Genomic DNA, 15,785 nt, shown 5'->3' with positions numbered 1-15,785 from the left:
CAACAGAAATGGAGACACAGCATGTTCTACCTAGAAATCTACAAACTAAGAACTAACTACGTCATCTGGAGTCGACCCTTATATACCCATGGTGAGCATGTCGTCACATGACCTCACATCGGTGGGAAAATCACATCAGGTGACCATTACATCATTCTCACAAAAAAAACACAGATCTCCTTGAGCATGTAACACCTCTCTACAAAAAAAAATTTGGTCTCTTAAAGAACAAAATTTTAACAATTTGCACAAAAAAAATACAAAGGTATAAAATTTACAAAATACACAATATATACAATCTTATCTTTCAGCCCTTTACAAACTAATGTACAGTAGGGGTGTTATAGATGTTAAAATATCACTCCAAAAAAAACAAATTTTCATTGTACATTTAACATCTAGACAGACAATTAGTGATCACATTATCTTTACCCTTAATATGAGTGATCAGGATATTGTATTCCTGTAACATTAGACTATTATTAAACTGGAGTCTAATTTCCTTAACTCTTTTCCTTAACAGTCACAGTGGCATGACCGAATTCACTTTCAGCTAAGTTAATAGTTAAGTTAGCTTTTGAAATTCTCTCAAATGATTTCTCCACCGCAGTAATATGTGCTTTCCTGTAACTAAATCATCAATATAGGCATCTGTATCTTTTAATCCCTGAATCACGCTATTAATCATCCTCTGAAAAGTACCTGGTGCATTCTTCATCCCAAATGGAAGAACATTATATTCATATTACCCGGACGGGGTTTCAAATGCTGAAATCTCTCTACCTCTATCCGTCAATGGAACACACCAATAACCTTTTAATAAATCAATTTTTGTAAGGAATTTAGCCTGTCCAACTTTATCCACACAATCATCCACCCTAGGGATTGGATATGCATCAGTTTTTGTCACAGCATTCACCTTTCTGTAATCCATACAAAACCTAATACTATTGTCTGGCTTAGGCACCATAACACATGGTGAACTCCAATTCGAATTAGAATGTCTAATAATATCATTCTCTAACATAAACTTAATTTCTTGTTCAGCAAGTTCACATTTTTCCCTGTTCATTCGATACGGATGTTGTTTTATGGGTTTTGCATCTCCAACATCTACATCATGTGTAGCTATGGTGGTTCTTTGAGGGACGTCTGGGAATAAATCTCTATACTTAAAAACTAACTGTTTCATCTGCTCTCTCTCCTCTGGCTGTAAATGAGCTAATTTTTCATCAATATTTTCCAGAATTTTTGAATTTGGTAACCTGGCTGAAATAATGTTGGGTTTTAAATGAGTTTCGGATGAATCCTCTATTATAATAATAAAGTTTTCATCAAGATCAGACTCATTATTGATCACAACAGTCATAGTAGCAGCTTCTCTCTCATAATACGGTTTTATCATATTTATATGACACAGCTGTGTGGTCTTTCTCCGATCTGGGGTTTTTACCACGTAATCTACATCATTTATCTTAGATTTAATCTCATAAGGACCACGAAATTTGGCTTGTAATGGGTTCGTTTGCACTGGGAAAAGAACCAACACCTTATCTCCAGGCTTAAATGACCTCATCCTAACTTCCTTATCATACCAAGTCTTCATCTTCTCTTGAGCCAACTTTAAATTTTCCTTGGCCAAGCTACAAGCTTTATACAATCTTTCTTTAAATTTCAAAACATATTAGTGTGTACTTCTTTATTAATCCACTGTTCCTTCAACAAAGCCAAAGGTCCTCGAACTCTATGCCCAAATACAAGTTCAAAAGGACTAAAACCTAATGAATCCTGTACTGCCTCCCTTACTGCAAAAAGTAGTAAATGTATACCTTCATCCCAGTCCTTTTCATTTTCCACACAATATGTCCTAATCATAGTTTTTAGTGTAGAATGAAATCTCTCCAAGGCTCCTTGTGATTCTGGATGACAGGCTGAGGAAATAATCTGCTTTGCTCCCAGTTTATAAACTATCTGCTGAAACAACCTAAGACATAAAATTACTACCTTGATCTGATTGTATTTCCTTAGGCAACCCAAAATAAGTAAAGAATTTTATAAGAGCCTTTGTCACAGTTTTGGCTGTTATATTCCTAAGAGGTACTGCTTCTGGAAACATAGATGCTGTGCCCATAATAGTTAACAAATATTGATGTCCAGTTTTAGCTTTTGGCAAAGGACCTACACAGTCTACATTGATTTTTGAGAACGGCTCACAGAATACTGGAATTGGTTGCAGGGGGGGGCCACTGGAGTAACTTGATTAGGTTTACCCACAATTTGACACGTATGACACATTCTACAAAATGTCGCCACATCTTGTCTTAAACTAGGCCAATAAAAATGTTCAGAAACTTTGTTCATAGTTTTCTTTACACCTAAATGACCACCCAAAGGAATACTATGAGCCATAGTTAAAATCTCATTTCGGTGTAAATTTTAGGAACTACTACCTGATGATTAACTTCCCATTCCTCACTAGCAGGAATTGTAGGCGATCTCCAGTTTCTCATTAATACCCCCTTTTCAAAATAATATCCAACTGGTAGTTTTTCAATTTCCCTATCTGGAAGAGCTTGTTCTTTTAATTTAACTATCTTAGGATCTCTACCCTGCTCTGCTATCATCTCCGTCCGAGATAAAGACAAATTTTCCTGGTCAGACTTACCACCAAAATCCTGATCAAATAAGGTAGGTAAGAAAGTTTCTGATACATCCTCAAAATTTGAATCTTGATTTGAACTGTCATGGGTAACAACCACATCCTTTACATCAATCTTTTTAGCCATAGCTCTTGTTACAACAAAGGAAGAATCTGTGTTAGAATCCCTCTGTGGTTCCTCAGAATTTGAATTTATTGTTAAATGTACTTCAGGGAAAACTTGCCCACCTGCTAAATCATTCCCTAACAAAAGAGAAACATCATTCACAGGTAAACTGGATTGTAGTCCTACTTTAACAACCCCTGTAACTAATCCTGACCTTAAATTTACTCTATGTAAATGTACTGGCATAAGGGCACTCCCTACTCTTCTTATATAATTTACCTCACCAATTTCAGACTCATCACTAAACCTTAGCACACTATCTAATATTAGTGATTGTGAAGCTCCAGTATCTCTAAGTATCCTTATCGGTACTGCATTGGATCCTTCTTTCAAGGATACAAATCCTTCTGTTATAAAAGTTTCATATTCCTTCTTAGCTTGGTCAGACTCTAACACATCTTCATTAGTATTTACTGAACCCTGTAGCTTTACAGGTTTTTCAATATGTTGCACACAAGCATCTGGGACCACTTCTTTCTCTTTCCTTTTCAATCGGAAGCACTTAGCTACTACATGTCCAGGTTTCTTACAATAATTACGAATAATACCAAAATGTCTTTCCTTCACATGTCTCCCTTCATCCTTACTTTTCTCACTAACTTCAGATATAATTTCTGGTTTACCTTGACTCTCTGTGCTATTTTTCCTTTTAAAAATTTTACCTGGAGAAAATTTATTCTTGTGAATTAAAACATACTCATCAGCTAAGGTTAGCAATCTCCTGCAATGTAGCAGTGTCCCGTTCATTTAAGTATGTTCTCACTTCAACAGGAATGCTTCTTTTAAATTCCTCCTGCAAACTCAGCTCTTTTAATTTATTATACTCCCCATTCACATTTTTAGAGGAAACCCATCTCTCAAAACACACAGATTTCTCATAGGCAAATTCCACATAAGTTTTTTCCACCGATTTCTTCTAACTTCTGAATCTTTCTCTATACGCTTCTGGAACCATCTCATATACCTTTAATATGTGCTGCTTAACAATATCATAATTCAGTGCTTGATCAGCATTTAAAGCTGTATAAACTTGTTGTGCCTTGCCTTTAATTACACTTTATAACATCACTGACCATTGGTCTTTTGGCCACTTTAAACTCAGAGCAACTGTTTCGAAATGCTGGAAATATTTGTCCACTTCAGCTTCATTAAGTGGAGGAGCCAAAATAACCTCACGACTAGCAATAAACTGTTTCCTAGAGCCAGAAGACTGACTCCTGGACTTTAATTTCTGCATTTCTAGCTTAAATTTCCTCTGGTTTTCAGCTTATCTTTCTTTAAATTCCCTTATTTTATGAGCTTCTCTTTCTTCAAATTCCCTTTTTTTAAGGCCTGTCTTTCTTCGAATTCCCTTATTTTAATAGCCTCCATAGCCTCGAATTCCTTCTGTTTATTTACAGCTTCTAACCGACTCTTTTCCAAATCAGCTTCTAATTGCTTTAACTTTATTTGTTCAAGATGTAACTGCATTTCCAGATTACTCATTGGAAACTTACCTAACACCTCCTCATCAAATAAACTCAAATTAATATAATGTTCAGCAATTTTTCGTTGTATGAAAGCCTTAGGGGAGTTCTTCGTAATTCATTTAATATCCAACTTCCTAGCAATCTCCAATACCTCAGGTTTTCTCGCATTCGCTAAAGACCCCGTTAGGCGTGACCAAAAACCCGTCAATATCCATTGTTGCCGAATACAACATATACACCAATCAAACCAAAAAAAGTCAGATATTTCCCTTTCCCAAATCAGAATGGCAATTACCAGCACTTAAACTCAAAATCGGAACATCACCCGCGAGCCCCCACAGGTTATGTTACGTAACCGGCAACAATGAATATCAGTTGAGACAGGTTATATAAGAACAACCAAACATTTATTAAACACGGATAAACGATAAGGAAAAAAAAACAAACGTAAACTTTAACCAGAAGTTAACCGTTATGCAGCCAAATTGTCACTCGGCACTGGTTCTTAAAGCGTTAAATCTATAAACTATAAGCTAACTGCGTCATCTGAGGTCGACCCTTATATACCCATGGTGAGCATGTCATCACGTGACCTCACATCGGTGGGAAAATCACATCAGGTGACCATTACATCATTCTCACAGAAAAAAACACAGATCTCCTTGAGCATGTAACACCTCCCTACAAAAAAAATTTGGTCTCTTAAAGAACAAAATTTTAACAATTTTACAAAAAAAATACAAAGGTATAAAGTTTACAAAATACACAATATATACAATCTTATCTTTCAGTCCTTTACAAACTAATGTACAGTAGGAGTGTTACAGATGTTAAAATATCACTCCAAAAAAACCAAATTTTCATGTCCATTCAACATCAAGACAATCAGCGATCACGTTATCTTTACCCTTAATATGAGTGATCAGGATATTGTATTCCTGTAACATTAGACTGTATTATTAAACTGGAGTATTATTAACTGGTCCCAGGACAGATCCCTTAATATAATAATACCAAGGAATTTAAAGTTACTGACCATCTAGCTCCACTTCCCTGAGGAGGACTGGCACATGGACTTCCGGTGTCCTCCTCCTGATTTAGGCATAATTGGTAGAAAATGGCCATTTTTCCAAATAACTGCCTTGTTTTTGTATCATTTGAAGAATTTGTACAATTCTCATTCTTTTAGTATGGCCTTTATTCCTCCTCATAGGATTTTCAAATGGCTGGATTTCCCACTCGCTGAATGTATTTGATGAACTAACAGACAGGCTTTTTTTCCTGGAAAATTTAATGAAGACTTTCAGCATATGATGTTATTTCTCAGTTGTGCACTTTGTATGTAATACAAAGCTTCTCAGTGTGCATGCAGTTAAGAGGCCACATTGCTCTTCATTTTAAGTCTGTTATATGTTCTTTCCTCTGATGCATTTGAGTATTATGATCATTTGTGAACATTATTCCCAACTCCATTCCACAGCTAGTTAAGTTACGTAATATACATTCTTTATATTGAACAATACATTTGGTCATGAAGCCTGATAGAAAAATATAATTTTACTTCATGATTTACTGTTAAAGTTTTAGTAGTAATTGGTGGGGGGGGGGGGGGGGAGAACTATGGCTTTACAACTATGTAATTTTTGAGCGGACTAGTCAGTGGTTGCTCTGATAATTTTCTGTAACTGTAGTGAGAGCATAATGTAAATTACATTTTGTTATTTCCCCCACCCTTCCTCCACACCCCATATTAAAAAAACTGTGATGTCTGTAATCTATCTGTCACTTCCCTTAATGGCATGCCTAAGCTCAGGGGCACACTCTGGGAATCTGGTCCCTTGCCAAACCCGCACTGTAATTTAGCATTTGCAGCTGAAATGTTGTGCAGTAGAACTTCAGCTCTACTCTCCACATTTTATTTGATGGAGAAACCTTCTGAGCAGCATCCATCTTGTTTGTATTTCACGTACAGATTGGATGCTTTTTTGTAAAAAAAAGCAGATATCTTATTGAAATAATAACGTTGATTTTGAGCAGTCTGTTAAACATGCTTTTCAAAATGAACACGTACTGGTAATAGTTGCAAAATGACATGATGGAGATTGTCACAATCATAAATCAGTACGATTTTGAAACCTGTCACTTATCTTGACATCGATAGATGTTAAATGTGGTCACTTTAGTTCAATACGTATTGGTGTAAAGAAGTTTAATAGCAACCAATAGATTACGATTCACTAAATTCTATAGGCTTGTTCTTTTTGAATATATTTTGATTACTTTTGTTTCGATACTTATGAAAATAAAAAATCATTGAGGAAATTAATGAAAAATCTGTAATGCTGGAGCAGAATTTTATTTTTTGGAACATTGGTACAGAAAATTAATTGCCATCCACAGCAGTAACTGCATTTATATCACTATTTCTAAAGACCCTCACCTCTTTAACAGTCATAATACTTTTAATCCAGTTACTGCTACTGCAATTTGGAAAGTACAGTTACTTTGATACCACAATATATATTAAGATGCTAAAAGAGATGCAACACCACAACTATAAAGTAAATAACTATGTAATTGACAACGCAAACCACCTTTTCTTGCCAACAGAGATACAAGAGTATGAACTAAAAATATCTTTGCTGTTTGTACTTAACACACCTTTTCTATTAGGTATTCCCATTTGTACTAGTATGTTTAAAATAAAAATCCTTGTGAGAACTTGAACCTTTGGAAAATTAAAAGTGCTGGATACTAGGACTGAGAGGAAAATAGATGCAGTGCTGAGAAATCAAGAGTGCTAGTGAATAGCCACTGGAAAACTTGTATGTTAATGGATCATTTATTGCATTGTAAATGGTGTCCCAGAGGACAAGTAGTTTATATAAGGTAGGGTATGATATATTATAGACCCTGATAATTTTATTTATATTCCACATATTAGGGAAATATCTGTATTTGCGATTTTTATTGTAATCATACTTTATATAAAATGTTAATAGTAATTATTATGCCTTTATTTACCCTGTTGTATACAATTTCATATTTTTTTTATTAATTCCAGAATTCTCATAGAAAGTTGGAATGCATGTGATGTATATAGTGTAATGTGATATTTTTGAAGAGATAGTGTATTATACAAAGAGTCATAAAGTCATACAGTGTAAGAAATGTCTCTTCAGCCGGCTATGTCCATGAAAGCCATCAAGTCCCTATGTATACTAATCCCATTTTCCTGAATTTGATCTATCGTCTTTATGCTATAGTGGCTTGAGTATACTTCTAAGTACTTAAATACAGTGAGAGTACTTTCCCAAATGTAATGTCATTCTGATTTCAACTTCATTCTCAGTGGAAAAGAATTATTCCTCAAGACCCTACTAAGTACCAGATCTCTTACTTTAAACTTATGGTCTCTGTCATAAATCCTTTTGGTAGGCGGGTAGATAGTGAGAAACTGTTCCCATCAATGCTCCTCCCTAATTTTGAATATTTCATTTGGATCACTTCTCTGTTCAAGAAAAGCAAGCCATTCTATCTGGTCACCTGTTGTAACTCATTCCATTCTGAGTAACATTCTGGGTGAATCTCTTGCGTAATTTTCAGTGGAGGATTATGGATTTCAGGATATTGGACAATGGGATGTTTATTTTAGAGCACTGGTAGAAGAATGGGAGTGGGGCTACAGTGTATCACAGAAAAAAGTGCAGACAAGTTCTCATGGCATTGGTCTGGGATCGATTGAGGAGCTTGCAATGTGTTGTTTAATTGAAGTGTGAAAAGTACTGAATGAAGAGCTGAGTAAGAATCCTTCCTCAAAACATTGTCTGCTCATTCTGTCATTTTCTGTTGATGAGACAATGCTTTGAGCAAATTGTCTGTCAGGCCTGCCTATAGTAAATTAACTTTAGAGATGAATATTAGTTGGAAGACTTTTTGCCTTGTGCTAAGGCTGCGAAGAAGTTTAAAGAGATGAAAGTTTATTTGTTTATCAGTATAGCTGGGGAGGTTGCAGAGGAATTAGAATTAGAAATTTACAGTTCTGAAATTGCAGCTCAGAAGTGGCTACAAGCTAAGCTAAAACTGGACGTACTGGATCCTGATCTTATTGGTCACTCCACAGCCTTTTTAAGAAATAAAATTTCCAGGCAAGGTATGTAGGAGATAGTTGAAGATGATGATGTTCAATGCTCTGAGTTGTTGCCCAGTTATTGAGTGAATATTAGATTGACCATCACAAAGCCAAAGCACTTGACAAACGTTTTCCCTTCCTATATGGTTTGCTGTGATTGGTCTGCTGTGAGGAGGGATTGATGAATTATATTGGTGCAGCAATTGCTGTTGGATTCATAGAAACAATATTTAACCAAAGACAAAGAAAGATTATTTCTCTTAATGTCACCGAAGTTTCATAGAGGTGCAGTAGTCACTTTCTACAGACTGTAAACCTATTAGAGTTAAATTGCATGAGTTGAAACAATTTGTTCTAATTACCTATGTTAGCAGCAAAGTAATTAAATTATCTAATACATTTAAAACAAACTTACTTTGCTCTTTCTCCCAAATTTTTAAATTCAGCAAATCCAGATTTAAAAGATACAGAGGACCAGTTTGGCCGGACGCCACTGATGTATTGTGTGCTTGCTGACAGATTGGACTGTGCTGAAGCACTCCTTAAAGCTGGAGCTAATGTCAACAAAGCAGATCGCAGCCAGAGGACAGCCTTACATCTTGCAGCACAGAAGGTGAGCGTGATTTTTGAGTTCCCTATCCAAAAAAGTGAAGAAGCATTTTACTTAAGTTTACATGGTATTTATTTTCTAGATCTATTTTGTTATATTGGAGCATATGACTAATGATGAATTGCAAAGGACTGTCTAGCTCATACAGCATTCCACATTTATTCTAACTTATTCATCACATAAAACTGTTCTTAACTTAGTAGAGGGAATGCAATGGCATGGATTTTGCAGCAAAATATTAGCCATTACTCATCTTACGAGCAAAACATTTCCAGGTAACTGATGAAAACTTCAGGACTTCAGTAAATTCAACAGCTTGGTACAGGGGCAGTGCTGTCCCCTTTTGTTTTAATGGAGACGATCAAGTGTGAGGGACCAGGTAGATTTTAGCTGATGTTTTGTGAATTGTTTGACTGTTTATTTTCTACCTGGTCTACTTAGCAATGATCGTAAAGCTGTTTCATTACGGAAAGGGGTAATTATTTTGCCCTTTGTTACAAGTAACTTATCCAATATCTCTTCATCATCTAAGGCAAGCATATTCATGTAAACTTTGAGCAGCAGGTTCTTGACATGCAGTTAGGATCTGCTTATTTGCTCATGTGCACCAGTTGCATAATAAACAACTTCTCTGAATAAGAGTTTGGATTATTGGTTACATGCCTAAAATTCATGATCAATCTATCATTCTATCCTCTCTTAATATCCTTATGGTGAGTATGATTCTAATTTAATCCAAATATAGCTGTAATTCTTGAAAATTCTTAATTTGATTAGTGTATATTTTATTTCACGTTTTTATTCTGAACCCCTTTATATCATACATTGTGCTGTATCATTTTTTATAAACAATTCATTAATTTTGAAAAAATATCACTCTGGGGAAAAATAGTAGCTAATTTGCTCTCAAGAAAATAAATCCCAACAAAATCAGATAAATGATCAATCATTGTTTTTGTTTGTTCAGGGAGTCATTTTTGTTAGGATGTTTGAATGTTAGCATGTTCATCAGTGAAAGGGACCACAGAATATTTTGCATCAAGCCAATTTGGTAGATAACAAAATATGAGATAACAGTACTTCTTCAGTTCTGCATTGAAGCATCAAGCTTTCAAATGTGCTTCAGTTTGGAGAAGGAATTTCTGTGAATAGCAAACAAAGCATAAAAATTGTTTTTTCTTCCATAATAGTGAAGAGTGTGGCACTGCACCTATGATGATAGTTTATATGCTTATTAAATTACTATTTTTGTCTGATATATTCAGTGTGACATTTGTTATTGCAATATAAAATACTTCTTGGTGCTTTATTTTATTTGGTTCAATAAGAAGGCCATTTTTGGAATGTTTAGTATGAATACTCACGGAACAGTCTAGCCACTCTGTTCAGTAGCACTTTGTAGCAAAATGTACTTCGCTTACCATTGGTACTTGGTAAGATTGAGTGACTTCCATATCTCACCATCATCAGTGTTTTGCCTTTTGAAATACATTTCAGAACCTATCTTTAAACAGAAAATGCTGGAAACACTTGACAGATAGGGTAGGATCTGGGGAAAGATTTTATTCAACGGTATGCCAGCTTTAAATATGATGGGTGCTTTGAGATATTAATTTGTCTCTTTGCACACTGTAAATTCTTTACTGATATAAAGGCCAACTAGTAAAGTGTATCTTAACCTAGAAATTGAAACAAAACTTGAGCATGCAGAGAATTTATTTAAAAATATGGTTGAGGTAAATGCCTGTCATGTAGGCTGCTATTGACAAATGCAACCTGGTATTGACATTGTGTCCCTTGATGATAGTTGCTTTCCAGACTTAGCTTCTCTGGTCAAATTCCTTAATTGTTCTGGCCTTTCGTTCAGTCAAAACTGGAACAGCACTATAGGAAAAAGAAGAGGAGCAAATGCTATTACTAGTCTGGCAAAGCACACAATCTGTACTGCTGTGAACAATCATCTTGTCATAATGTTATGATTTGTTCATTTTTATACCTTTTATTAGCCTTCACTTGTTTTGCCATTTGGCCTCTGGGATAGCTGAAATGCTGTCTAATTTAAGAAGTTTGCTTCTTTCAGAATGGCCTCAGCAGGGGCAGTGTTAACCATCATGACAAATAATCAATACCTGTCCTTGTCATGTAGAACATGTGTAGTTGGGCCTCTCATCTAGAGGATTAGAGGTCTAATTAGATTGAGAAAAGGGAAGGTGGGCTGTTTCTTCAGCTTGTCACTGCTGTGGAGCTGTCAGTTGTCAACCTTATTATACAAGAGGAGAAGAGCAATCGACCACAGAACATTTAAATGCGTGCAAAGTATTCTGCAAGTAGCTCAAAATAGTATTAGGAAATGTATAAAAATGTCTAAAGGCACAACAATTATTATTGCAGAAGGGATAGCAACTATTGTTATTACAGAACCTCCGATTATCTCTTGTTATTTTGAATATGTGAGATTTTTTTTAAAAATGTGGACCTAAGGACGTAGGTGTTCTGCAAAGAATGTGCAAGGTAGTGCCAGCTTTTTGAAATTCTCAGCAATATAACTTCTGAAAATATTGCATATATTTAGAGTGATGAAAATGATAATGCTACATAGGTTTTTAATAGGATTAAAGATCTTATATAGAATATTAATGTAGGTGATTGAAATGTGTAATTTTCACATCTTTAAGTGGCATAATTACTGATTAAAGCCTTAGTTAGGTATGTATTCATTTTGAAAGGTTAGTTATGTATTCATTTGAAAAAGAACAGTCTAAAGCAAGGTTTGATTGCTATTTCATTGCCATGCAAAATTTTATTTGAGAAGCAGCTACTGCAGTATTGAAGTTGGACATTTTTTTTTGTGTTTCATGTAAGTGAAGCAGCTGAAATCTTCCACAGTCCCGATTGTAGTTCATCATAGTTAGCAGGTAAAATGTATTAAAAAAAATGAATGGGTAGGCATTTAATTCAAAGGATTTTTCCTGTTTCGGAAGCTCAGTATGAATTGCTACAGAAATCACAAGCTTAAAAACTTATTTAAAACAGGCATTACTTCTGGAGATGATTTTTTTCTATTTTGAATTTATAACATGGAATCATTCTGGTGTTGCAGACCATTTGCCTTATCAATCCTATCAAGCTTTTTCTAAAAGCAATCAAATTAGTTCCATTCTGTGGATTTTCATCATCATCTTGCATTTTTATTTCCTTCAGGTGTTTAGTAAAATTCCTTTTTGAAAGGCCACAGATACAAAACCAGAGAGGTGAATGGCAAGGGAACTTCTAAAGCCCTGTAAGACCTCATATAATGTTAAGTAATTTGGGGTGATGTTGCTCTGGAGCATCCTTTTCCTTTGTTTATAAAGAAAGTGCATACAGCAGTTCAGAAATCATGAGCATAAACACAGTGCTAGTCAGTGAAGAATGGCAGGTGGCATATTTGTGTACATTGGCATCATTAACCAACCAATGTCTCCCACTAGCATTCAGCCAAATCTTGTTGATAAATGTTTATGTCCTTTTATTTTCTATTAAATACAGTAGGTGAAATAGAATTGCCATGGTTTCTGTAGAAAATGATAAAAATGTGGCAAAAGTTAAAAGGCAGGCTATTTTGTTGGATGTGAAAATTCAAGTTTTAATGTACCTAGTAATGGATGCAAAGAAGTGTGATCTGGGGTGTTGGCTTTAGATCCATTCACATTAAAGGAGGTTTTGAATCAACCACCTAAGATTAAGAGTGCTGAGTAATTGGATGCTTCAAGGTCACCAAGGCCAAGCTCTTTGCTGGGTAGTAATGCTTAAAGAGGTGTTAAGTTGAAGCTCCCCCTGTCTTCCATTTACAAACACCATGAATGATGGAAGAGTGCCCTAGGGACTATCAAAGTACATATATGTCATCATATACTACCCTGAGATTCTTCTTCTTGTGCACAATTCACAGTAACCTCACTGTTACGAAAGACCTACATTAGTTACCTGTTTTTGCTAACAGAAGGTGTTTTCACTGTTACGAAAAAAGGCAGCGCACGAAAAAAAACCGTGTGCCCCAAGCAGCCGCTCCTCCCCCAGATTCGGAACTGCATTCTAGCCAGCATTGCTTAAACACGTGCCTGTGAGCATCCATTTGCAAGATGAGTTCTAAGGTATCAGAAAAGCCTAAAAGAGCTCATAAAGGTGTTACACAGCTTAAAACTAGACGTAATTAACCGTTTCGATCATGGTGAACAAAGTAAGGACAAAGTGAGTTTGGCTTGTGGAAGTTGACGAAGATGCTGTTAAAGAGGTTTTGGCATCCCATGACCAAGAACTGATAGATGAAGAGCTGATGCAATTGGAAGAAGAAAGGATAACAATCAAAACCGAATGCAGTAGCGAACGAACCGAAAGTGAAGTCGTCCAGGAACTGAACGTGAAGCAACTGCGTGAGATTTTCACTGCAATGATAAAGTACAACTTTAATTTTGAAAGGGTACATCGGTTTAGGGCATATTTGCAAGATAGTTTGAATGCTTACAAAGAACTGTATGATAGAAAAATGCACGAGGCTAAGCAATGAAGCATACTGTTGTTTTACAAGCCTTCCACATCAGTCACAGCAGACGACGAACCTCGACCTTCGACATCGAGGCAGCCAGACATAGAAGAAGATGACCTGCCTCCCTGATGGAAACAGACGATGATGAGATGACACCTCAGTGTCCCACTACCCCAACCCCTGGGCCGTACACAGATACTGATTCGTGGAGAATGCAGCGGTAGCTGGGACGCACTCGGCACATCTTTAAGAAGAAGCTGAAATAAGCAAGCTAATTTATTAGGTGCGGCCTGGCACATAGATGTTGGCCCAGATCAGAGGTGATTGCCGATTGCATTGCCTCTGATCTGGGCGGACATTTACGTGCCGGGCAGCACCTAATTAATTAGCTTTGTTTATTTCGGCTTTTTTCTTAAAGATGTGCTGGGTGCGACCCGGCCACGGCTGCACCACTGCATTCTTCGCGGATTGGTATCGGTTCGCTGCCTGGAGATTGGGGACCACTGCACCACCCCAACCTCCGACGACTCAGCCTAACACACCATCATCAGGGTGCTCGCTGTCTTCCCAATTCCGTTGAGTGATACTACACTGTACATACATTATTTCAACTTTATATAGGCTGTGTATTTTTATGTGTTATTTGGTATGATTTGGTAGCTTCATCGCTTAAAGGTTATTGGAGGGAGTGTTTTTGCTGAGAGTGCTTGTGTGAAATTTTCGCTACAGAGAAGAGTGCAGGCAATGATTGTAGAGAAGTATTTCTACTTTATATAGGCTGTGTATTTATCATATCATTCCTGCTTTTACTATATGTTACTGTTATTTTAGGTTTTATATGTTATTTGGCATGATTTGGTAGGTTACTTTTGGGTCTTGCGAACGCTCACAAATTTTTTCCATATAAGTAAATGGTAATTGCTTCTTCGCTTTACAACATTCTGGCTTACGAACCGTTTCATAGGAATGCTCTACCTTCGGATGGCGGAGGAAACCTGTAAATACAAAAAAGCACAATAGAATCAATGAAAAGCCACAAACAAGACTGACAAACAACCAATGGGCAAAATGCAACAAACTGTCCAAATACAATACATAAAATAATAATAAATAAACAAGCAATAAATATCGAGAACATGAGATGAAGAATCCTTTAAAGTGAATTTGTAGGTTGTGGGAACAGTTCAGTGTTGGGTTGAGCGAAGTTCTCTCCTGTGGTTTAAGAACATGATGGTTGAGGGGTAATTACTGTTCCTGAACCTGGTAATGTGGGTCCTGCGGCTCCTGTAACTCCTTCCTGATGGCCACAGCGAGAGGAGAACATGGTCTCGGTGGTGGGGATACTTAATGATTGATGCTGCTTTCCTGTGACAGCGTTCCTCCTATTTGTGCTCAGAGGTTGGGAAGGTTTTACCTGTGATGGACTAGGCCATATCCACTACTTATTGTAGGATTTTCTATCAAAGAGCATTGGTGTTTCCGCACCAGATGTGGTGCAACCAGTCAGTTTATTCTCCACTGCGCATTTATAGAAGTTTGTCAGAGCTTTAAATGACGTGCCAAATCTTTGCAAACCTCTAATTAGGGGCACTACCGTGCTTTCTTTGTAATGGCATTTACGTGCTGGACCCAAGACAGATTCTCTGAAATGATAATGCTGAGGAATTTAAAGGTGCAGACCTTCTACACCTGTGATCCAGTTTCTACCTCCTGTAGTCAATAATCAGCTCTTTGGCTTTGCTAACATTGAATGAGACGTTGTTGTTGTGACACCATTCAGCCAGATTTTCTCTCTCCTAATATGCTGATCAGTCACTGCCTTGGATTCAGCCAAAAACAGTGGTGTCCTCAGCAAGCTTAAATATGGCATTGGAGCTGTACTTAGCCTCAGAGTCCTAAGTATAAAGTGAGTAAAACAGGGGGCTAAGCACACAACCTTGAAGGTGCACCTGTGCTGATGGTGATTATGGAGGAAATGTTGCCAATTCAAACTGACCGCTGTCTCCAACTGAGGAAATTGGGGATCCAGTTGTAAAAGCCTAGGTCTTGGAGCTTATTGATTAGTTTTGAGGGGGTGATAGTATTAAATGTCAAACTGTAGTCAATGAAAAGCATCCTGATGTATGCATCTTCACTGTCCAGATGTCCCAGATTTGAGTGAAGAGCCAATAAATAGTATTTGCTGGTGAGTATCTCAGACTGCTGAAGCGAAAGTTTAAAGATC

At 36.6% G+C, this 15,785-nt stretch overlaps 1 protein-coding gene across 11 annotated transcripts in view; it reads left to right on the top strand.

The window, feature by feature from the left end:
* Positions 1-15,785, top strand: part of invs (inversin) — a 276,292-nt gene that overhangs the window by 82,838 nt on the left and 177,669 nt on the right. For 10 of the 11 annotated variants that reach the window (XR_011885432.1, XR_011885430.1, XR_011885431.1 and 7 more), the window contains one exon: positions 8,873-9,039. Coding sequence is in view for 7 of the 11 variants with exons in the window: in XM_072253505.1 (XP_072109606.1) it covers positions 8,873-9,039 (167 nt within the window). In the remaining 4 variants the exon portion in view is untranslated. The remainder of the gene's footprint in view (positions 1-8,872; positions 9,040-15,785) is intronic. The other variant, XM_072253506.1, reaches the window with a different exon arrangement.

The sequence above is a fragment of the Mobula birostris genome, chromosome 3, assembly GCF_030028105.1.
Source record: "Mobula birostris isolate sMobBir1 chromosome 3, sMobBir1.hap1, whole genome shotgun sequence".
Taxonomy (NCBI): domain Eukaryota; kingdom Metazoa; phylum Chordata; class Chondrichthyes; order Myliobatiformes; family Myliobatidae; genus Mobula; species Mobula birostris.
The sequence above is the reverse complement of the archived record's forward strand: the minus strand, read 5'-3'. Positions and strand labels throughout refer to the sequence as shown.